This window comes from Antechinus flavipes, chromosome 3 (assembly GCF_016432865.1).
Source record: "Antechinus flavipes isolate AdamAnt ecotype Samford, QLD, Australia chromosome 3, AdamAnt_v2, whole genome shotgun sequence".
Classification (NCBI taxonomy): Eukaryota; Metazoa; Chordata; class Mammalia; order Dasyuromorphia; family Dasyuridae; genus Antechinus; species Antechinus flavipes.
In genome coordinates this window covers 431,695,509-431,720,241 of record NC_067400.1, presented here as the reverse complement: position 1 = coordinate 431,720,241, position 24,733 = coordinate 431,695,509, and the positions used below count along the sequence as shown (strand labels likewise).

Below are 24,733 nucleotides of genomic sequence, written 5' to 3'. Positions count from 1 at the left end.
GAAATCTGCAGGATCTAAAAATTATAGTACAATTTAAACAGTTTTAATAGTTGAAATCTGCAGAAGTTCAGAATACCCTGTATACTTCTTGTACTTCCTTTCCCAATTTAGTCCATCAGGAAACTTCCTCAGATCTACTCCTTATCTCACTATTTCACTTGATGATATTATTTTCCTTGAAATTATTTTCAATGGAAGTGATTCTCCCATCTCCCTTTGTGTTTAAGACCAAGCAATATCTGCATATTCCTTACTCCCAACTAGTAAAGCCAGAGCACTTTTGCCAAAATTACCCTTAAACTCTCCACTTTGGAACACAACACTATCTAATTATATCACTTATTTTCTACCTACCCACTTATTTCTCACTCCCCACCTGAAATAATCTTTTATCCTTTCTCTCTTTTAGCACTTTGACCTTTATTTTATTAGTAGGGTAATCTAGGAAGGACCAACCTTATTTTCTTATGGTAGGTACTTAAAATATATGATTGAAATATCTAATTTCTATGCAATTTCATTGGAATAGAGAGCCCAAAGGTATGGAAACAGTTCTACCAATGCAGGTCAGCACCTTCACTTCAACTTATACTCTTAGAGGGTCGACTAAAGCACTAAAATACTAGGCAGTTTACAAGGTCAGAACCAGTATGTATCAGAGGTGAGCTTTTCTTGGTTCTAAAGTCAGCTCTCCTTCTACAGTAAGATTCTTTTTATCTAATATTTCTGATGTGAAGTAGTTAGTGAAAGTACTTTTATCCCCACTTTATAAATAGCAAAATTGAAGTTATTACTTGCCCAAGTTATAAAAGTATGTATTAAAGCTTGGATTTGATTCCTTCCCAACTCCAAGTTTATTTTATTACCACACTGTCTTCCACAGCTACATAGTAAATATTAAATTAAAAAATACTGAATTGAATTCTTTTTAATTGAAAATAAAGATTTTTTAAAAATCATTATACATAGTTTGATATTTAAAACAACAACTTTTATTTTAGAAGCAGGACTGTGACAAATGAAACATGATCAAAAGAATATGAATAGCCTTTTGAGATCTTTAAAAACAGTGTAGTTATCTTTCCAGGATGATTCCATAGTGTTGCCTCTTCAGTCCAATATTTCTGTGATTTCTCTGAAAATCCCTTCAGTTTTATATTTATGTGATTCTTTTGAGTGCTTGGCAGGGAACTCCCAAATATACACAGATTCTTTATTCTGTTCCTCCACCACTAGGTTATAGCATCAAAAAGAACTGAAATATTTCAAATCTATGTGGCCACTTTCCTAACTGTAAAATAGGAACAGTAGATACCAGTGGTCTTCACAGCTTTTAAATTGTTTTCTCTTAGATTAACTGACCAAATCATTTGTAATTCCTATTTCTTTTCTAGCAATATTTATAAGAAATGAAGTTCTTTTTTCATTTCTACACATTCTTTTTATATTATTATCTAACAAAGTCACATACATTTTAATTCTCATTAGCCAATTCTTTATTAATTCTTGGATTAAAAATATGCCCCTGGGCATTTGGGCACATGTACAAAAAGGAATACAGAATCCAAAAGCATTAAATTAAATTATAACAGATTTCATAAATAAAATAGCCATGACTCTATGGAATTTAGAATGTGCCAGACCAAAAAGACAGGTTCTGAATCTAAATTAGATTATTTAGTTCTGAAAGACTTTTGTAGGTTACACTTCGAAAGAAGGTATATGGCAAAATTCCAAAACAACCTCATAGTGGAAAAGAATTGTTTCATTTCCATAAATACACTAAGTAGGGTATAAGCAGCAGCCCCCACTCTTCCTACTATATGTTGTCTTATTTCACACTTTTTAAGGTTTACACAACAGTTAAGCGGTACCTGAATCACTTCCCATGGTGCCTGAAACACTGCCCATGTTGCTGTTATGTCCAAGACTTTCATCTAAGCAGCTGACACTTCCTTCTGCCAAACTTGTGTCTGATTCTGCAAAGGAAAACATTTTAAAATATTTTAAAAATATTTCCAAGCGTAAATGTATTTTTAACTGCACACCTCTACAATACACAGTACATACAGTTCAGTGTGAGTGGTGAAGGTACACCCAAAGGAGATACTGAATAGGTAAAGTGAGAGTTTCTGGCCAGCTACATTAAAAAAAAATTCATCACAATGGAAAAGTAGCTGCTGGATGGGGAAACAAATATTGACTATCAACTATGAAATAGTGTCTTCTTAGTAAGTGTAACATAATGTGCACTCCCACAGGGAAATAGAGAAGATCTAATGTCATAATACGGGTACTTACTAGGGTTGGGCAACCTTTTCCATCTGTGCAATTTTGCCTCAAAGAGAAAAATTGGATTTGATATCATTATCTTATCTTCCAAAAGATTATCTGAAACTTATTGTATTCTATACATATCATTTTGCAAGGTATTATTCAAGTCCATATATTTGACTACAAAAATACTATAATTAGACAATAAAGATCCAATTTCACATCATCAAAATGAAATTCCATTCGTTTTTCACTGATAAGTTAGAGGACAAGTTGATTTCAAATTCATACCAGAAGGAAGAATTGAAGTTGTAAATCAACCTTGCCTTTTAGTAGCATCAAACTAAATCTCAGTAAAAGAATGATGCCTCATATGAATAGCAGATTAAAGGATTTATTAGCATTATTTTAACTACCTTGATTTTCTCTTTTTTGCTTCTCAAGAAAATTACTCTGTAAAACTTCTTTCATCATCCTTCCAATTATCCTCCCTTTATGTATTTCTCTCCAGGGATTATAGAACACCAAAGAAGAACAGGATCACTAATCAGTATCTCTTAATATACAAACAACTCAGATTCCCTGACTTCCTTCAAGGCTCTGTTAGGGCAAACATCTTCAAGCATCTCTTTCCTAAAGATTTCTCATGGAGATTATGATCTAGAGACTTTGTAAATGATAGGCATTCATTTATCTGTGGACATTCTATTGCCCTTGTAACATCCAAGCTCCTTGAGGGCAGATACTGTTTTAGTTTTGCCTTTATAAACCTAGGATCTGAATTAAGTGACTTGTACATAATAGGCACTTTATAATTGCTTGTTGAATGAATAAATGAAGTCAATCAACTTAAGTGCTGGTATTTTGACAATAAAATAGAAATTATGTAATTTTCACTTCACTATGGAAATTTTTTATCACATGTGGTTTTGGGAGATTAAATAATTTTCCATTTTTATTTCCAGATAGCCGTTATGATCTCTGATTCTCTAGAATGAAATATTAGTCAAAAATAAACTGATTAAAAAGTAAATATAAAATTTATTAAAAAATTTTTCTAGATGAAGAAGTATTCATAGGTTTTTTCCCCTCCATTGCATTTTATTCCTTGTCTTTTCCCACTATATAGCATCTTCCTTTCATTGGTACATCTGCCCATAAAATTCTCTTCCTTGACAACTCTATCCCACACTCTCCTCAGAGCTACTAACAAGACATACCTCTGGGAATTGCAAAGTGCCATATTTAAAATCTCTCAGTGAGATGTATAGGTTTTCCGATGCAATCATAAGGGAGCCTTCAAATCTGAGTTTTGGAGCTAATCTGTGACAACTGATAAGCACAGTATTTTCACATTTGTGTATTTATGTTGCTCTAATATACTTAAACAATATGCATATTAGCAGAGAATTTTTCTATAAAATTCTTATCAGCTCTCTTTAACTTTCAAGAGATGTGATGTGCATATTATATTGAATAAGGCTGGGATTTGCCAAGTTTCATAAGCTAAAAAGAACTCATCCAATACTTGCAAAGGAAAGTTCAACTTAACTTAAACAAATTTAAATGCCTACTATTATGTGCAAGGCTAGGTTCTGGGGACACAATTAATGCCCTTAAGGGACTTATATTGATTCACTTACCTTCCTTACCTCTTTAGTTTGATTGTCACTTCTGTTTTTTGAAGGAAGCATAAAAGTTATTTAGTCTAATCTCTTCATTTTATAGATATGGAAATACTTTGAAGTGACTTGACTTTAATCTAAGTTAGAATCTGAACCTAAAATTTGAGTTCTCTTCCACTGTGTATTTTGTTTCCCTTAGAAAGCCCCAACACTATGCAAAACTCTCACCATATGCCTTGTCCACTTCTACATGTATGCTGCTGATGAATGGTGCTAGAAGGCCATCATAAATTTATCTATTATCCATTCAGTTTTTTGCTCCTTATTGAAATGCAATCATTTTACTTTCCTAATTAATTCCTCACTGTGATTGCTCCAAACCTTTTCGTCTTTGCTCAAGCTTTTCACACACTTTTCCTTTGTCCTTTCTCTCAGCAAAGAACCTCTTTTCATACTTTGCTGAGAAAGAGATTATTATTCCCTATTCTTCACATAAAACTTCTTGATACTGGTTCCCCATTTTTTTCCAATGCTCTAATCTCTGATAAATGACCCTTTTCTATGTGAATCCTAGCCTCACTACTTATGCTTTTTAATCCTCCCCATACAATCTTTTAAAGTTGACTGATCCATTATGATTACCACCTTCCTCAAATCTTCAATTTCACCATATTCAATTCTTCTTTGACTCATCAGAACAGCTCTCCTATTACATGAGACATTTCAAACTAAGTGTTTTGTAAACGTCTCAAATGTAGTATGTCTAAAAGAGAACTTGAAATCCTCACCATCACCACCAAACATACATCAAATCCACTTTGCTTCTGAATTTTCCCATTACTATTGGGGGCACCATATTCTTTTAGTCCCTCAGTTTGCATCTGTAGTTCCATCCTCAGCTTCTTACTCTCACTTACCTTACATATCCAATTAGTTATTTCTGTCTCTACAATATTTCTTTCATGTGTCCTCTATTCTCCACATAGCCAATGTCCTGGTTAACTTTCCTTCTCAATTAGATTGTTGCAGGAGCTTCCTAAATGGTCTCCCTGTCTTAAGTTCCTCCTGACTCCAATCTATCTTCCATGTAGTCAACAAAGTGATTTTCTCAAAATGCAAGTCTGACAATCCCCAAGTTTCACAATGAAGCATGCTCTCTATTTCTACAGAAAGAACTGTTACTGTCTGAATACAGACTGAAGTATATTTCTCTCTCTCTTCCTTTCCTTTTTCTTCCTTTTCTTCCTTCCTTCCTTTTTTTTCTTATTTGAGTCTTATTCTCCAAAATGTCTATTAAAAATGTTTTACATAATTAAACATTTATAAATTATATTGGATTGCTTGTAGTCTGTGGGAGATAAAGAGGTATAGAATTTGGAATTCAAAACTTTCTTTTACAAAAGTTGAAAATTGTTTTAATATGTAATTAAGTAAAATAAAATATAAAAATATGGGGGAAAAACAAAATGCAAGGCTGTATTCGATAAACTCAGATGGCTCCCTGTTGTTTCCAGAGTAAGATATAAACTTTGTTCTTTGACATTAAAAAAAATCTCTTTATATTCTGACCTTTCTTATCTTTCCTGTCTTCTGCAATTATTCCCCATCTAGCATTGAAATATAGCCATACTGTACTACTTAACTCTTCAATATATGACACCATTTCCTATGTCTTTGCCCTGACTCATCTGTGTTTAGAATGCCTTTTTTTTTTCAATCACCCTTCCTCCAAAATCTTGATTTATTTTAAGACTCAGCTCAACTGTCACCATAAACACGAAGCCTTTTTGGACCTTCCAGCTGTTAGTGCACTCACTCCATCCCAGAACTCTGGTATTCTTTTTATATATACTTTCTACACACACACACACACACACACACACACACACACACACACACATTCAGAATGTAAGCTTTCTAAGTTAGTGGCCCTGTATCTTCACCTTTTTAGCACTTATCAAGCACTTAAAAGTGTTGATTGATTGATGGAGTTGTGCCCTTTATCTTCCCTTCCCTTCAAAGAAAAGTTGTCTATACTTCCTCTCCCCTAACTCCTTATCTCACTGAAACCTTGCTTTAGACCAGGTATGAGAAAGCCAAGGGCCATTTGGATATTTATAACATCATTTGTGGGCCATAAGAAATCATCAACTTCCAGAACTTAAGCCTCAAGGGAAGCTGTTGTACCTAACTTTCGGCTCATCATTGCCTGTAGTTGCCTTCGCAAATTATTTTGTGGACTTTATATGACCCACAGAAGTGGGGAATGTCCAGTTTGTATGCTCCACAGGCTGGATACTCCCCATCCCTGTTTTAGACTGAAAAATTGCTTTTTCTAAGGTGACGGATGATCTTAAAATTTTTTTATTTTTCAAGTAACTAGTATTTTTAAAAGTATCTTTTCCTCTCATTAACCACCTTCCTCAGTTGAACAAATCAAAACCATATGTTACATAATTTGGCAAAACAAATTCTATTAGCCATTCTCCGCAAATGTACACTTCTTTCTACATTTTAAGTTCATCACTTCTCTCAGGAAGTGAGAAGTGTGCTACAACTTTATGGACATTGTTCTAAATTGATTTCAAGAATGGCAGAACTATTTCATGGCTCACTTAGCAGTGCGCTAAATGTACTTGTTTTCCCACATCCCCGCCAACATTTATCTTTGTCATCTTTTGTCATCTTTGCCACTTGTATAGTTGTGATTTGGATAACCTCTGACCTCTTAAATGCTATATGCTCTTAGTGCTAAATCTTGTTGAAGCTTTGACACTATTGCCTACCTTTTCCTTTTCCAGTAATCTCCTGTCTGGGTTTTTGGAACACTATTCTTTCCCCTCTCTCTCCTTCCCAATTTCCTTTGCTAGATCCCACCTCAGACACTTAGTATCTGTGTGACTTTGGGTGCATCATTTTGCCTCAGTTTTCTTAACTGTAAAATGGGGATAATAATAGTACCTACCTCCAAGTCTTGTTGTGAAGATCAAATTAGATAATTATAAAGCATTTAGCACTGTGCTTCACAAATAGTAGGCACTATATACTTATTCCCTTCTCTTCATTGTGCCTTAGGTTTCTCTCCTGAGTCCTTTTCTCCTTTTTCACTATATCCTCTGAGTGATGGCATTAGCTCCCAAGAGTCAGCATTTTCTCTGTACTTATTACACTCATATCTAAATATCTGTCCTATTCTCTCCTTGCACAGAGCCATCATCATAGTTCAAGTACAGCCTAACACAGCTGCCAATTCAATATCACTAATATATGGGTCTGATCATGCTACATCTCTGAGCAAAAATCCAGTGGCTTCATTTTTACATCTAGAATGAAATAGGAACTGCTCTAGTTGGCATGAAAGCCAGATACATTTCCAGGATTATTGCACACTATTATTCACAAACTTTACATTTCAGTCAAATTAGCCCACTTGCTATTTCCTAAATATGTCACTCTAGTTCCCCTATCCCCATCTTTGAATAGACTTCATGCCATTCACTTCATCCCTTACCTCTGCTTTCCAGTAGTCCTAGCTCCCTTCAAGCTCAAATGCTACCTCCTACTCAGTGACTATCCTGAGCAGTCTAATCCACCCTATCTACCACTTGGCGTGTGTTCATGTTTCTCCCAATCATATGGAAGTTCTCTGAGGGCAGAGACTGTTTTTGTTTTTGTCCTTATGTCTCCACGGCTTAGCAGAATGATAGGAACATAGTGGGTGCTTAATAAATTTTTACAGAATCAATCAGTAAGCATTTATTAAATATTTACTGTGCCTTAGTCACTCATTTTACTAAGTATCAAGCATACAAACAGAAAAGTAAGTAGTCCCACTACCTGCCATCCAGGGGACAGGGTGGGCGGAAGGGGGGAAAAATTTGGAACAGAATTTTTGCAAGAGTCAGTGTTGAAAAATTACCCGTGCATATATGTTAAATAAAAAGTTTTAATTAAAAAAAAGATTTCTGATCAAAGGCACCCTCTATGTCTACTCTTAGATAATGCTTATTATAATGAACTTTTTCTTTACATGGGAAAAAAAAAGTAAATAGTCCCAGTTCTCAAAGAGACATGTACATGTATAAATATATGGAAGGCTAGGTAGGCTTAGTGGATAGAGTGCCTGGCCGGGAGTCAGGAAGACCTGAGTTCACAGCTAGCCTCACATCCAACTGTGAGACCGTAGACAAATTACTTAACTCTGTTTGCCTCAGTTTCCTCATCTGTAAAATGCACTGGAAAAAGGAAATGGCAAAACATTTTAATGTCTTTGCAAAGACAATTCCAAATGAGGTCACAAAGAGTCAGACATGACTGAAAAACTAAACAACAATGTGTGTGTGCAAAATCAAAATTTATGGATCCAGTAAGAGTCCAATCCTTCAAAATCATATGCAGTCTGATCTACCTGGAAGCAATTCACATGAAAGTTTGATGTGCCTTCTCTATAAGTATATGATGTGGAATGAAAGGTTTTTATTCTCCACTTTCAATCAATCACAAGTATTCTGTGACTACTCTGGTACATACTGAGTGCTGAAGAAAAGCCTATTAATTAAATGATGAACTGGAACTGAATTTATTTATTTATTTTTATTTTCCTGCATCTCATTATGGAGGAGATTGTAAGCTTTTGGGTCAGAAGAGAGAAATTATGCCAGTTATTTAATCCACACCTGACATGAAGCCATGAGTATAAGGCATTATTTCTGGTTGTTTTTTGTTTGTTTGTATGAATAAACATTGGAAATAGATTGGCTTGGACTACAGTAACCTTAAGGACTTTGAAAAGTTGGACAGCTCACCAGAGAGGTCTAGGAATTGGAGACTACATGAGCTTGCTAGTGGTTAAACCTGATAAACCAATGTAGCACTAAAATCCAAACTACTCAATCCAGTCCAGCAGCTAGACCAACCAGCCATCTGAAATACATGTCTTATAAGTAAGGAAATGATGTTATCCATCAGTTATGCTAAAAGTTATGGAAATGAACTTGGTAGAGGTGAATCCTTGGCAACTATCATATTTTCCCTGGGAGATCAGCTCATGGGAGGGCAATCAGGATGGTGAAGGTAATTAAGTCTATGCCATATGAAAAAAGAAAGGGGGATGTTTATCATAGTTTTGAATCCAGATACAGGAGAGAGTGTATTCTGTTAGGGGATTCTTAAAGAGAAAGGACTTAAGTTAGAGCTTGAAGAAAATTAGATCTTAACAGACTTTTAAAAAATTTTCAGACCATTTCTCTGATAGAATGCTCTTAAATATTTTCTCTCTTAAAAAGTCTAAAAGTATAATTGTCATTAAAATGTAAACAATTCAAAATATTTAGAGGCATTTCTATAGCACTTTATAATCTTACCATAATCCTATCAGAAAAGTACTAGAGGTACTTTAAAAAAATTTACTATTACTATTTTTAAAAAGTTGAAGAAACTGAGATTCAGAGAAGTTAAGATCGCAAGTTAGTGTCAAATACTGGATTCAGACATTGAACTCAAAGTCCAATGTGCTTTTTATAACAACAGTTCAAAGATAACAGTTTAAACAGTTGTGGTTCCTGTATAGAATTACAAAATGGCAGGGTTGAAAGGGCATCAGAAGATATTTAATCCAACCTGTACCTGGATAAGAATTCTCACTATAACATCCTCAGCACTACAATACCACTACAACAGCCTTTAAAGATGTTTGGTGAGGAAGAACCCATTACCTCCTGAGACAGCCTATTCCAAACCTGGACAATTCTAAATAATTAGGAATTTTTTCAAGTCTAAATCTACCTTCTGCCATTTCTTCCCATTGCTTTTCATTCTGCCTTCTGGGGCCAAGCAAAACAAGCCAAATACCTTAAATTTCTGAAGACATATATCATGTCCTGCCCTCTCCTCTCCGCTCCATCTCCCTTTTTTGTGCTAAAAATCCCCCATTCCTTCTTTATATGACAAAGACCTCCACCACTCTGATTACTCTCCTATGAACTGATCAATGTCCTCAAACTGTGGCACCCAAAATCAAATATAAAATTCCAGATGTGGTATATACATAAAGCAGAGGTAAGCTACTATAACTTCCTTATTTCTGGAAGCTTTGCCTCTCTTCATCCGGACCAAGATTATCTATATGTATAAATACATGAATACATACATACATACATACATATATTGGAGGAGGAAATAGCAAACCACTCTGTATCTATGCCAAAAAACTCCAAAACTGAGAAAATTCAAAGTCAGATATACCTGAAATGACTCAGTGACATATACATACATATTTTATATAGGTGTATACATACATATGTGTACATGTGTATATACACATATTTTTATGTGTGCACACACATATATAATATGTGTAATATCACATCATTCTGATAATTGATCTTGAGTTTGTAGTCAACTAAAATAAACAAAGAATACATATTCAAAGTTATTTTACATTTTATAGATCTTTTTCAACGTATCTAACTATGCTTGCTCTGCCCCTTATTTGTGAAATGAATTTTTAAAACCCAAATGTAAGATTTTTTGTTTGTACCTAATAAATTTTATCTTACTAGATTCAAGCCAATGCTCTAGTCTGACCTCAAGATCTTTTGAATTCTTGAATCCAGTGGGTCATACCTTCCTACTTAGCATCATCTGAAAATCTAATAATGTACATGCCAACTGTGCCTTATATCATACAAGGATTCTTATACTTGTCATCCTGAAGGATTTGAAATGTTTCAAAAACACAGCATCTAAGATGTCCATTTGATCTGAAACAGTTCCTGATAGATTTGACAATATTATCTGTAAAGAAAGTGTTCTTTAAATTGATATTAAATTGATGTTGGTATAAAAATTCAGTCTGACTAATTTCAAAAAACTATGATACCAGAACACTACTTTTAAAAAATGTCATTTATGTATCTTTCATATTCTTAATATTTTTCAGCTTATTCAATATTCTAGAGAAATATCTAATTCCTAATGAATGAAGACATATATGGAGCGAGAGAAGAAGAAAGACATAAGATCAAAAAGTTAACTGTCTTAATTGGATCACGACATAGTACTACAGAAATTATTTGTCAATATGATTTTCAAATACCTTCCCAAATGGTTTTATTAAGAAATGGTTAATTTTGACCAATACAATGATTCTGTGTTTGCCATTTTTCATAGCCCCAAATTTCTTCTTACTACATGTTTATGGTTTCCAAGAGCAAATTAGTACTCCTACATGTTTGTGAGGCATTATTCATTAACAAAAGATGAAGAGGAGAAACTGCTCAGCAAGACACAGAATATACATTCAAAGTTATTTTATACGGATGTTTTATTGAGTAGAGTAATGACTAAATACAGTTTCTCAGCAGAAGCACTAAAAAATAGCATCAATTTATATTAATTTTTTTAACTGAGCAGATCATGTTGTATTAGATTTTTAAAATCCATATTTGTTACTTCATTGTCAAAGGAAACTCATCAATACAAATCAGCAAATATTCTTTCTCTTTTAAAAAAATCTTTATCTATTTTATTTATTACTTTATCTTTGTTTATTGTCTTCAGCAAGACAGTAACATGCCTAGGATCACAGAATCAGTAATGCTTGAACCTGAACCCAGACTGCCCGGATTCCAAGATCAATTTTCTCTAACCTTTACTCTGTGCTATCTTTCACTGAGCTGAAATAATAGAAATTAAACTTAAGTAATAAGAATTTCTATGATGTTTAATCAAAATAATATACTATATCACACATATGTGGCATGACTATAAAGTAATAAGACTTGTTCTACAAGCCATACACACAAATCAACCTAATCAGTTTAGACTGATAAAAAAAAAAAAAACACATATTAAATGACAACTGACAAATTCAATGTGTGATTTAGTAATAGCTTAAAATACCATATTGATGTATTAAGCCAATTAGAGACCCGAAGTAAAATACAGTGTAGTATAGAAAGTTTTTAAACGCCAAAGTAGTTAACACACACACACACACACACACACACACACACACACACACACACACACACACAATCTTATGGCATGAATTAATTTTAGATTTATCTCAATGTGAAGTGTGCCCTCTGCTGGGCAAAAATAAAATGACAAAAGTTAATAATCCTATATGGCAGAGTTTATATTTATGTTATAATTATAAAGATCAGATATAGTGTATCAAGCAGGAATTTCTCAAATTTCAGCTTTCTGTTATGCCTGGCAATGTAGTCTACCTAAGTATTCTGGATCAGGACATCCTGTTATTTACAGAACCCTCCCAATTCTTCTTCCTTTCCTCTTTTCCTTTCCTTAATCTCTTACCTCCACAAAATCCCTTTCTGCAAAGCACAAGTTTGCATTGTATAAATAAATTTAGGAATGAAGCAGATCTAAATGACTGATATACAAGATGAACTTAAGCTCCAACTCCACTTAAGATTACAAAGCTGAACTAGAGTCCTAAAATAATTTAATTTTCACCCTTCTGGGGAACTTCAATCTCCAACAGATTCTGATGGCTGATTCATTCTTGAAATCCTGCACACTACCTCAGATACATTTGTCTCTCTTCTGGTGCTGTTCACTATCTAGGATGGACCCTCACACTGGAGAGTATGACCACAAGCATATGAGTTGTCCCTTTGTCCTCTGGCATATGAGAAATCTAGCTATTTTTAACAGTATAAATTTTCTTCAGAAAAAAATCCCTGATTTTTCTGACAAACACGCTTAAATGTATTTTGGAGGATATGTATATGTACTTACACACACACACACACACACACACACACACACACACAGTTTGGTCTTTTACATTTTTCCTTCTATTCCAGAGAACATGTGTTCCCTGACTGCAGAAGGGAGAAAAGCCTCCTCCACCCACCTCCCACATTCTCTCCTGGATCCAATTCAATTTTTAAAAAGATTATCAAGTATGCAATACTAGTAAAGGCTCTGTTCTAGGCCCCAAAGATGGAGAAGATTAAAGTAGTGGGGATAAAAGAGAAATAAAAATAATTACAGTACAAAGTAAAGTGATAAATGTATAGTCTTAAGTAAAGGGAAGAAAGAATACTTCCAACAGAGATACTGAAAAAGATTTTATGACGGAAACTACCTGAGCTGTCCCATCGCTGGTCTTTCAAAGGGAAGAAATTAATAGGTATGGGGAAGAGAAAAGACAAAAAAGGATCAGGACATAACTTAAAGCAGAAAGTGACCTTGCAGATCACCTAATAAATTCACTCATATTACAGACAAAAATAAGTAAAGGAGCTCTCAAGAACAATGGACTAGTCAACTAGCATTTATTAAGAATCTATTATGTGGCAGCATTGAGTTAAATGCTGGGGATTCAAAGAAATTCAAAAGGCAATCCCTGTTCTCAGTAAGTTCAAAGTCTAAAAGGAAGGACATTCTTCTGTGGCAGAAGATACCAGGAAGAATTGATGGAAAAGTGAGTAACTCATCTGGGATTCTGGGTATGTAAAGGCAGCTGGAGATAGAATGTGACAGGTCTTGAATATTTCCTGCTCAACAGATTTGGATTTTATTTTATCCAATGATAAGCATTCGTAACTTTTTATTTTTTAAAGCAGAGAACTGACACTGAAAATAGTGTAAGATGAATTAGTGTTGGGAAAATGGAAACAAGAAACTCTGGTTAATTTGTAGATCCATTTGAGTCTCTCTCCTGTCCCTTATTCACATTTTCAGCTACCTATTGGAAAGCTCCAAATAGATATCCCAGATATTAACTTAAATTCAATGTTTAGAATAGTATTTAACATCCTGTTTTTATAAGTAATTCCTAATAATGATCCATGAACTTCTTTGATGATATCACTATCTACAAAATCATCAGTGTTCAAGTCATCACTCTCATCCTCTTATCAGTCTTTATCAGTCCTTCTCAGTCTAACCCTACAATATTTCTCAGCCACCTATCTCCTCAGTTCTAGACTCTGGCACAAGCCTCGCATTACTATCTACATGACTTTGTCTCCAATTTCTTTTCCTTGTAATATATCCTTCAAACCACTGCAAAGTCTGATCATTCTACAGAATCCTTCAATGGCTTATCTGTCAAATACAGCCTACGAGTCTTAGCCTAGAATTCAAGGCCTACCTGATTTATCCAAACTTATTTTATACTGTTCCTTCCATGTATGCTATGTTCTACCCAAATTATACTACATTTGGTGCTATGCACATGCTCATTGTTTTCCCATATCTATGCCTTTGTTCATACTTTTCCCTTTGCCTAGAATGCTCTGCTTGCTGAAAACCTACTCATTCTTAATTTCCTGCCTCCTTCAGGAATCCTTTCCAGATCTCTACCAACAGAAATAGCTTTTTCTTCCTCTAATGTAATACAGTACTTTAACTAGTTCTGTGCTTTTATTATATTCTATTCCAAATTATGCTTGCACATTGTATAATTTTTTTATCTCTGTATGTGTCATATACTCCTTTTAGATCACTTGTTATCTATCTAATGCACACAGTAGGTATTTAGTAAATGGCTGAATGAATGTTTACAATTCAAAAGATAGTAGGGTCTGAACAAAGGTGGAAACAATGTGAGTAAAAAGGCAAGAATGGGTGTGTTAAATATTATGAGGGTAAAAACCACAGATCTTGAGATATTTGGTTGAACTTTCCTTCTTCCTTTCTTCCTTCCTAGTTACTTTCCTTCCTCTCCTACTTCTTTCCCTCTGTCCACATAGGAAATCATACCCTAGCAATCTCTAATTGCCTATTGGACATCTTGAACTGGATGCTTTTTAGAACATCCCCATACTATACAATCTACAACTGAGCTCAGTATCCTTCCCCATATCCAGAGCATCTGCAGATGCTCTGCCCAACTATAAATTTGGATTGCTAAAACTTATAAAGAAATCTTGGGTTTTATGGGCTATTTGTCTTCCTTAAACCCAAATTACTATGGTTCTCACTGACTTGCCAGCAATAGGTCCCAGCCCAAGACTTGAGCTTACAAAGGCCAGTGTCTCCCACTGCATCCAGGAAGGGACATCTTCAGTTGTCTTGATCTATATTTTGCCACTGACCCAGATGACTCCAGAGGAGGAAGTGTGCCTGGTGACATTATACAGTCTTTCCTCACTTAAATCCAATTCACTTGAAAGTCATGGTATCACATCCTTGATTTCATGGTTCTTTTTTTTTTAATCAAAAATGAAAAACAAACAACTTTTTATCCCAAGATAATATGGATATATGACAGATCAGAAGAGCTTTGGAAAAAACTAAACAGTCATTAGGAATAAGGGTACAGGATAAGAAAACAAAACAGAATGTTTCTTTGCCCAGGAGCTGAGATGTGGGGAGATTAAACTTTGGAAAGTTGGCTGAGGGAATCTGGGGTTCAAATTTCACTTCAGCCATATTTGATAGCATAGTGATATTGGGGAATAAGTCACATAAGTTTCTTAGGCTTCAGTTTTCTTATGTACAAAATAATGGGATTTTGACTGGATTACTTCTAAGGTGTCTTCCAGCTCTGAATCTATGATCTTATGAAAAGTACAATCCTACATTTATTACAATCATTAGAAAATAAAATATGTAAAAAGTTATGTAACGTATCTACATTAATTTGGTATTTAGTTATTCAAATGATACAATCTACCTTGCACCAATTTTACCTTAAATTCTGCTATTTAAAGCTTAAATTTTAAAGCTATACTTCCGTAACTGATCATTTCAAAGTTGGCCACTAAATAAAAAATTTAAATGAAACATTAACTTTTTCTTATAGGATTTGAAGAACATTAAAATTCAACTGAATTCAATTCAACTCACATTTCTTAAGAGCTGCCATGTACAGTGAGTGTATATTAATAAACAACTATTATTTAAAATGAAAAAAACCTGAAGGATTTTACCTCAAGGAGCTTACAATCTAGTAGAAAGAAAAGGCATGTACACAAATAATTATAAGTCATAATTACTAAGTGTATAGGAGGCTTAGAGAGCTAGTGAATAGCAGCTGCTGGAATTTAAGGTGCTACCCTTCAATGTTGCTTTGATTTTTTTTGGTAGTTCGTGAGATATGCTGTCCACATTTTCTGGATAAAGTGGGCTAAGGAGGAGAGAAAAAGAGGGATTGGTAAACTAGGTGATGATTTATATGGCTGGATGAGGAAAAAAAAAATTTGGTTTGGAAGAGATAAGGGAGATTTATCCAGAAATAAATACAGACCAGACCCAAGATTGGACTTTGATATATAAAAAATGCAAGGAAAAATGCTACAACAGATGGGGGAGGGGGAAGGTATTTCCATAAAGGTCAATTTTTAAACTCCTCCTACAGAACACGATCTACTCTTTGCAAAATATATCTACGATAACTCCCAGAACATAATGTCACCAGATAAACCTTAGGAATGGAACATATGGGGAAATATGAAAAAGAAGGTAGTGAAGTCTGAAAACAAGCAGGTTGGTGAGCTCATTAGCTGGGGTGGAATTTAAAAATCTTCACGTGAAAGAATATATAAATCAAAATAGACACACGTATTCAGATGCATGCGCACTGGGCATTCACACATACCACTCTCATATAAAAAAACTTAACTTTCTATCACTGCTGAATTATAATGGCTGTTACAATGGAGTTTCACTATGTGTGTGTCTTTGTAAATGCAAAAGCACCCTCTGGTGGAAAATGCAGGGTATTTGTTACAGTGAGGAACTAGAGAAATCATTAACTTTCAGAGACAAAAACAGAGGGAATTTTTGCTTCACTTTGAAAGTGTAAAAAAATTTTTTATTCTAAATCCAAATTTATATTTTTAACTGACTTGACTTTACTCTTATTTTATTACCAATCCACAAGCAAAGCACAAAAAAATATTTAAAACTAAGTAGGTTTTTTTTTGTAAGTAGTCATTTGTTTCAACAAATTTAAGCAGAATTTTTCAGTTTCTTAGATACGTAGATCTTAAATTTATTGTAACAAATGGCTACTTAGTTTTAAATATCCTGGTATAAAGCGTTTGTGTAGTATAGCCCACAGTGAAGCGAGAGTTGGAGTAAAAGACTGCAGTTCAGAACCCACCTCTAATACAATATCTACAGGTAACTGATTTAACCTGAGCCTCAATTTCCTCATCTGTAAAAAGAGGAAAATACTACTAGAAACATTCTCTGTAAACCTTTTAATTTTTTTTTCCTGCTCCCTTCAAGAGAGATAAGATACTGGATAAGAGATTTGCATAGAGTCGATAAGAACTGGATTCAACTACAAACTCTCATGTAACTTCACTGAATCTCTGGTTTCTCATCTATAGAATGGTTATGATCATATCCTTTATTTCTTTCCTTACATCTGTTGTGAAACTCAAATGAAATGATAGAACTAAGACATAAATTCTGTAACAATAATCAGTAACATAGAAAATGTAGAGGAGTTACTCTTGTGTTTCCTCTGAAGGTGACCAGGAATTTTTTTTAAAAAGATCATTAATTCTAGACTTCTTACTGCAATTTCTAAGGGGGGTGAAGGTTTGCTTTCTTTAAAAATTACTTTGTATTTTCTCACTAGATATATGGGGGGAGAGGGAGAGAATTCCAAGATGGTGTCTTCACCACTGTTTTGACATTCAATCTCACATCCCTAATTGCCTATTACATCTTGAACTGGATGTTTTTTAGAACATGCCCATACTACACAATCTACAACTGAGCTCAGTATCCTTCCCCATCAAACCCTGCCCTCTTCTTAACTTTTCTATTACTATTAATGCCACGGTCTTCCCAGTTCTTTAGGCTCACAATTCCCTTGCTATCTCGGACCACTAACTACCTTTCACCTTTTATGTGCAATTTATTGCCAAGGCCTGTCAATTTCACCTGTAAATCTCTTGAATATGCCCCCTTCTAGGCATTTTCACTGGCTATCCCCCCCTTATCTACAGTATTCCCTTTCCTCAGCTCTAACTCTTAGCTTCCTGGGCTTCAAGTTTCAGCTTTAATTGTAACTTCCCTCAGAGGTTCCTCAGTCTCCTCGAATTCTAGTCTCTTTCCTCCCTTGATTATTTCCAATTTATCCTGTATATAATTTGTATAAACAAATTTTGCATGTTTGCCATTAAACAATACTCCTTAAGAGCAGGGACTCTCTTTTGTCTTTCTTTATATCCCTAGAATTTAGTACTATATCTGACACATTGTACAAGCCTTTAATAAAAGTTTACTGACTGACTGATGGGCAAAATACTAAAGAGTTTTGTACCATGTTGCCAACCTTTGTATTAACATTCCAAATACTGGTTCACATTTACTTTTAATGTGAATTGGAAATGTTATCCTAATCCAGTACAATAGTACACAATGCCTTCACAAAAATAAGTATATGTTCAGATTTTTAAATGGGTTCAAAAATAAATATTAGATAGTCCTAAATCTGAAATTGCAGGTCATTTAAAAAAAATTTTGCCAATCCCAGTTTTGTCTTTCTGCAAGTGAATTTAGCACATGTAAATATGCCAGATTGATGATTCTAAAAACTGAGGTCTTCTGTCTACTTACAGAATGGGTGCAGCTTGAGTAACAAGTTTTTTTTATGCTACTTTGCTTTTACTGTTCGTAAAATCTTCATAAAATACATTAGAATCTAAAATGAGGCTTATTCAGTATTGAGAAAATACCTAAGGCAATAAGCAGGCAACAACGCAGAGAAGAGATTCGGGAAAACTTGAGTGTAGTGTAATGGGGCTTTGCAGTAGAGATAAAAGTTTGAATCCAGTTGTGTGATTATGGGTAAGTCACTTGATTTCTCTAAGCCTCAGTTTCCTTACCTGAAAATGAAGCTAAAGATACTTCCATTGCCCACTTTCTATGATTTTCATTGGAAAACCTTTAAGCATTATATATCATGAAGTATTTTTTTACTCATGACTGTCCAATTCTCAGAATTTTTATAGAGGCAAAACATCCTGCAGTGAAATTGTTACAACAAAAAACTCCATGACAAATGGTTTGCCAACTACTACCAAGGGCTTGCTTATTTTAAGTAAATTTGGCACTATAAAATTTTAGTACTATACAACAACAAAAAATATTTTCAGTTCCTTTAGAGGGTTTTTGTGTGTGTGTGTGTGTATGTTCAGATGTGTGTTTGTGAGTATATTCACATATGTTTTCTTTTCCTCCAATGAAATTAGGGTACAGCCTCTGATATAGTCATGCTAAATCATAAGATGAATGGATCAAACATACAATAAAAGCAGGCACACTTTGCACCTGTTCTAGAAAAAGCCAGCGTTTACCTTTGCCTTGGATATATAATTGGACTCACTACAAACATTCCCAAGATGCTTCACAGTTAGAATGACCAGAACCATTCTGGAATGGATGGTATCCTCAGATTACTCAGAAAATGAAGAAATGGTAGATGTTATTTCTGAGCTACTGATCAAAAATCTTCGAAAAACCAAGGATAATGAGAAGGGTTAGTGTGGTGTTCTCTTCTTTTTTATAATATGATCGTTCTCTCTGGGAGCAGGTTTCTTGGGGAGGTTTTCTGGAGGCAGCCTTAGTATCAGTTCAGATCAATAATCACCCCAAATGTAGCCAGGCGTTAAAAGTTCAGAGCTTGTATTGCTTCCTCCAAAATAGCCCGGTTAGTTTTCTTAGTGGCCTATCTCTCTGCTTGGTTCCAAGAGCTCCCACCGAATGTCTTCAAATCCAAAGGTTTGTCCTTCAGCCTCCAGCCAGCACAAAGGTGGAAAATGGAGTGAATCTGACTTCGCTTCCCAGAGTGGGCTTCTTCTGAACTGACTGACTGGCTCACTGAAGCTCTTTTTATGGTCACGGGTGTAAAAGGTTGACTCCTCCTCCCGAGAGAGTGGGATTATGGGATCTGAGAGTGAGATTATGGGTTTTTGGCTTGTGAATCTCATACTGAATACTGAATTGTGAATCTCCCAAAAGTGTGAACTCCAATGAGTACTTAAATACATTAGTGAGCTAGAGAACTTGCTAAGTACCATGCTAAATTAGGCAACTGACTTATCACTTCATAAGGATTCCCTCTAAGGTGTGAACCAATAAGCACTGTATCGATTCCATTGTGTTAACACTAGGATTCTAACATCTCCCTTGAGTTATCATCTTGTTTCAAGTTGAATTAATACTAGGATTCTAACAGGTAAGGGCTAGAAATGGACAAATGCTGGCCTAATTTTCAAAAAAGGGAAGATGGTGAAATTTGGAAAAGAAAAAAATGTTAGTGAGCATGATGTCAATTCACTGGATTGTTCTAGAATTTGTTATTAAAGGAATTATTTATGAACATTTATAGAAAGTGATGACTAAGAGACAAAACAGTTTCATCTAAAAGAGGTTGGTCAATAGGGGTTAACAAACAGCTGGATTAGAAGCATACTACATATGTACCTCCATCGACTGCCATTCACTCTATTCACATACCTGGTGAAATCATATAGCCTCCCAAGTGTCTCTTTCATGACACTAACATAATCTTTTAAGGAAATGAACTAATACAGCAAGAAAAGAACAACCAAGAGAATAACAAACACAATGATGTAATAAAAAATGCTAAAAAGCTATCAAACTCTGATTAACTGCAGCAATCAACTTCAGTTCAAGAAAACAGACGATGAACTCCCCAACTCTTTGATAAAAATAGAGGACTCTAGATGCAGAATATTATTATCTGTAATGGGCTGAGGCTTGAGTTGATGCACTGAGGTCCCAAGCACATGAGGCTAAATAGTAATTGGACCATACTCTATTAATATATAAGCTTGGAGAAAGAATGGCCCCTGCCCACTCTCTGTGCAAGTCCTGATGTGTTGTATAGGAAATGACAATTGTGGTGGGTGGAAGCAGGGGCGTGGAAAAGGAAGGGGAAGGAGAGACTTTTGGAATTGCGATTGTGACGGTTTGCTCAGGTCAGATCGCTCTCTGTTAGCTGGCTTCTTGTCGCAGCTGCCCATATTGCTATAGCAATCTTTCTTGCCCATATTGCTATCGCAATCTTTATTTACCTCTTCACCTTAATAAATATTGAAGATTTTTCCCTTAACCTGAATTCCTGACTCCGGCTGATTTTAAATATGCGGTCATTACAATTATCAAATCATCAAAATCACTCTCAGTTTTGCTTAAATGATTTTCTTTGTTATGAGGAAGAGTTCTATGGGAGAGGGATATTTTGGTAAATAACGTGTGCAAAAAAAACCCATTCACATACACCCAATATACACCCACATACCTCCATAAGATCCCAGAAATAATTTTCAATTTCCTTAACAATGTTTACTTCCTTTTACTTTATCAAAATGCCTTGGAACAGCTTTTACCAGGGGTTATTGGTGTATAATTTTATTAAAGGCAATCATTATTTACATTTAAAATCTCTCTCACCCTGAATTATCCTTTGCACCAGACACAAACTGTAATGGGAATCCCATGAAACAGTATTCTCTAAGTCTGTCATATCTAATGTTCAGATTTGGCAAAGATACTAATGTGGCTTACTATTTTCTCCAGGTCATTTTCCAGATTAAGAATTGAGACAAAGAGGGCAGCTAGATGATGCGATGGATGGAGCACCAACCCTGAAATTAGCAGGATCTGAGTTCAAATCTGACCTCAGATACTTAATATTTTCCAGCTGTATGACCCTGGGCAAGTCACTTAATCCCCCAATTGTCTGGGTGGGGGGAAGAATGGAGACAAACAGGGCGAGTGACTTACCCAGGACCATACAGAATTATCTGAGGCCAGATTTGAATTTTGATTCCAAGCCCAGTACTATATTCATTCTGCAATCTAGCTGCCCAGGTTCTGTTATCCAATGTTAGTTATCCCTTCCACATTAAGGTCATCTGTAAATATGATAAGGATGATAGCATACTATCTGAGCTATCATTCAATTTATTAATAAAAATGTTGAACAGGATGGGATCGAGGTATTCCTGAGTCTTTCTTCAAGTTGACATTGATATGTAAATGATTATTCTTTTGGTCTGGTCACCTAGTCAATTCTAGATCCAGTTCACTGCACTATTGGTATGTAGGTATCCTATAATTTATAATCAATCAACTATAATTTTATATCCAATAATAACATTTCAATATAATTCTCTTTTAGTTATGATGACTTAATCTTTATTTAGCATTTAATAGTTTTAATAGTTTTTTGAGTAAATAAATTATAAATTATAAATAAATGATATAACATAAATATGCAATTATCTGCTAAGACTATTGTGCCCTCTTCTCCTAAATGCATTATTCTGTATAGGATACCATGCACATTATGAGGTACAACAATGGTTTTCAAAATGTTATTTCAAATGAATCAAAATTAATTTGATTTGAATCATCAAATGAATTCATTGATAATGAATTGTAAATCTTAAAATACAAATTAGTGTTACAAGCAGCTTCATAATTACTAATTTTTCTTTACATCAAAAATTGCCAAATTAAATAGCTTAAAAAAATCTTTTCAAATGTCTCCATACTTTTTAAAAAATAACTTAAGATAAAACAGATTATTGCTCAGAAAAAAGAAAGTTTTTTCATTCCTTTAAAGCAGTGGACTCCAAATGAAAAAGAGAGAAAGATGGACAACTAAAAAATGCTTAAGGACCCTTACAAGCCATAGATTGATTTAGAATATTACATATTTTAGTGGTATTTTATTTTTCCAAATACATATTAAGACAGCTTTCAACATTCAGTTCAGTAAAACCTTGTGTTCCAAATTTTTCATCCTCCCTGCCTTATTTTCTCTCCCAAGACAGCAAGCAATCTGACAAAGATTAAATAGGTGCAATCCTTTTAAACATATTTTCATATTTGTTATGTTATAGAACACTACATATTGACACTTTAAAAAATATTTCTCAATTACATTTTAATCTGATTCTAGTCACTAAAGTGTTATCACTGCTTTAAAGTATGATTTTATTTTATTTTTTAATGTTCAGAAAACTATGTATCTTTTTTTATTGATTCTTAGATTTTCTCTATCCCTAATAAAATGGTTATTACTCATTGTGCAAGATTAGACTCTTTAAAAGGTATATTACCTGAAACCACAGAAGAATCTGCAAAAGATGATTCCAATTCATCACTTTCAACAGTTAGGCTATCATTTTCTTGTTCATGTTCAATAAGCTTTTCAATGATGTGATCATCCTTTGGGGATAACTTCTCAATTCCATTTTCCTTTATCTCTGTTTTTTGAACAAAAATATTAAAAATATAAATGATATTTTAAGTAAGTTGCTTTTTGTAGGCACCAAATAAATTTATATTTCTTTGTAATTGAAACATTTCTATTAACATTTCTGTTTAAAACTATAAAAGCTAGGATCCTGTAGTTTAACCTTGTAAAATATTTATCTTCCTTGCAGCATAGATATAATTTGGGATTTTAAAAGGCTCTGTTAGTGGAATAAGATTCTACTAAGTTACTATTAAGCTAGAAAGGTTTTGAAAAACAAAAAGAATCCTTGTATCTTATCTATCAAGAGTAGCATCTCCAAGGAAAGAGTTCAGAAAGCAAGATAACTGAGATATTATATTTGAATTCTAATATTATAATCCATTATAACATCATGAGGTCCTAACTGAGGAAATAGAAATCCCAAAAATGGAATGAGGAGCTGGCTAAACTAAGATATCTCATTTCATAAAGTTCCACTGTGCTAGAAGCAGCATGATTCTGAAAATGCTGGGAAAATGAATTCTCAAAAAACCCAAACAAATAAACCCTATTCTTATCCCTCCAAAAGATGACCAAAGAAATCTTAATAGTCAACCCATATGCTTGAGAAAAATCTACATGGGCCTCAAGTACATTCCTGGTAAAGTAAATAGTAAATTCAAGTTAATTTAACTACCTTTAATTTGTTGAGAAAAAAATATAACAAAATAAAGGTAGTTAAATTCAAGTTAATTTAACTACCTTTATTTAATTTGTTGAATTTATTTTGTTATAAGTTATAAGCACCTTGACAAGAGTGGCTTCTTTCATTTTTATCTGTTAGATTCCACATAAATACAAAGTAGCTAGGGAAGGAGCATGCTGACAAATAAGAGGGTTCAGGAAAGGTTTTTTTTGGTAGTCATTACATTTGAGCTAAGCCTTAAAGGAGAGGGATTCTATTAAATAGAATGAGGAGGAAATATAGTTTAGGAATGGGAAACGGTCAGTGAGAAGGAGATAGGAATTCTATGTGTGAGAAATAGAAAAGACTACTTTGGTTGGATCTTATTGAGTGAGAAGGGGTATATATATAAAGAGACCAGAAAGATAGATAGGATCCAAGCTATCAAGTGTTTTAAGAGCTAAATAGCATATAGTTTGTATTTTCTAATAGATAATAGAGAACCATTAGAACTGATTGATTATGGAAGTGATATAGTTGGATCTGTATTTAAAAAAAATCACTCTGTGGCAAGGAACTAGAAATTGAGTGGATGCCCCATCCAGTGGGGAATGACTGAATAAGTTATGGTTAATATAAATGTACTGGAATATTATTGTTCTATAAAAAATAATAAGCAAGCTGATTTCAGAAAAGACTAGAAAGTCTTTACATGAACTGATGCTAAGTGATGTGAACAGAATCAAGAAAACATTGTACACAGAAACAAAATTACATGATAATCAACTGTGATGGACTTGACTCTTTTCAACAGTGAGGTGATTCAGGCCAATTCCAATAGATTTGTGATGGGACAGAGCCATTTGCATCCATCCAGAGAGAGAACTATGAAACCTGAATATGGGTGGAAGCACAGTATTTTCACTTTGTTTT

General features: G+C 34.2%; 1 protein-coding gene across 1 annotated transcript in view; it reads right to left on the bottom strand.

Moving 5' to 3' along the window:
* Window positions 1-24,733, bottom strand: part of IFIH1 (interferon induced with helicase C domain 1) — a 90,552-nt gene that overhangs the window by 40,765 nt on the left and 25,054 nt on the right. Inside the window, exons 3-4 of the mRNA XM_051986260.1 lie at window positions 22,997-23,143; window positions 1,875-1,979 (exon numbers count right to left, since the gene is read on the bottom strand). Of these exons, the coding sequence (XP_051842220.1) occupies window positions 1,875-1,979; window positions 22,997-23,143 (252 nt within the window). The remainder of the gene's footprint in view (window positions 1-1,874; window positions 1,980-22,996; window positions 23,144-24,733) is intronic.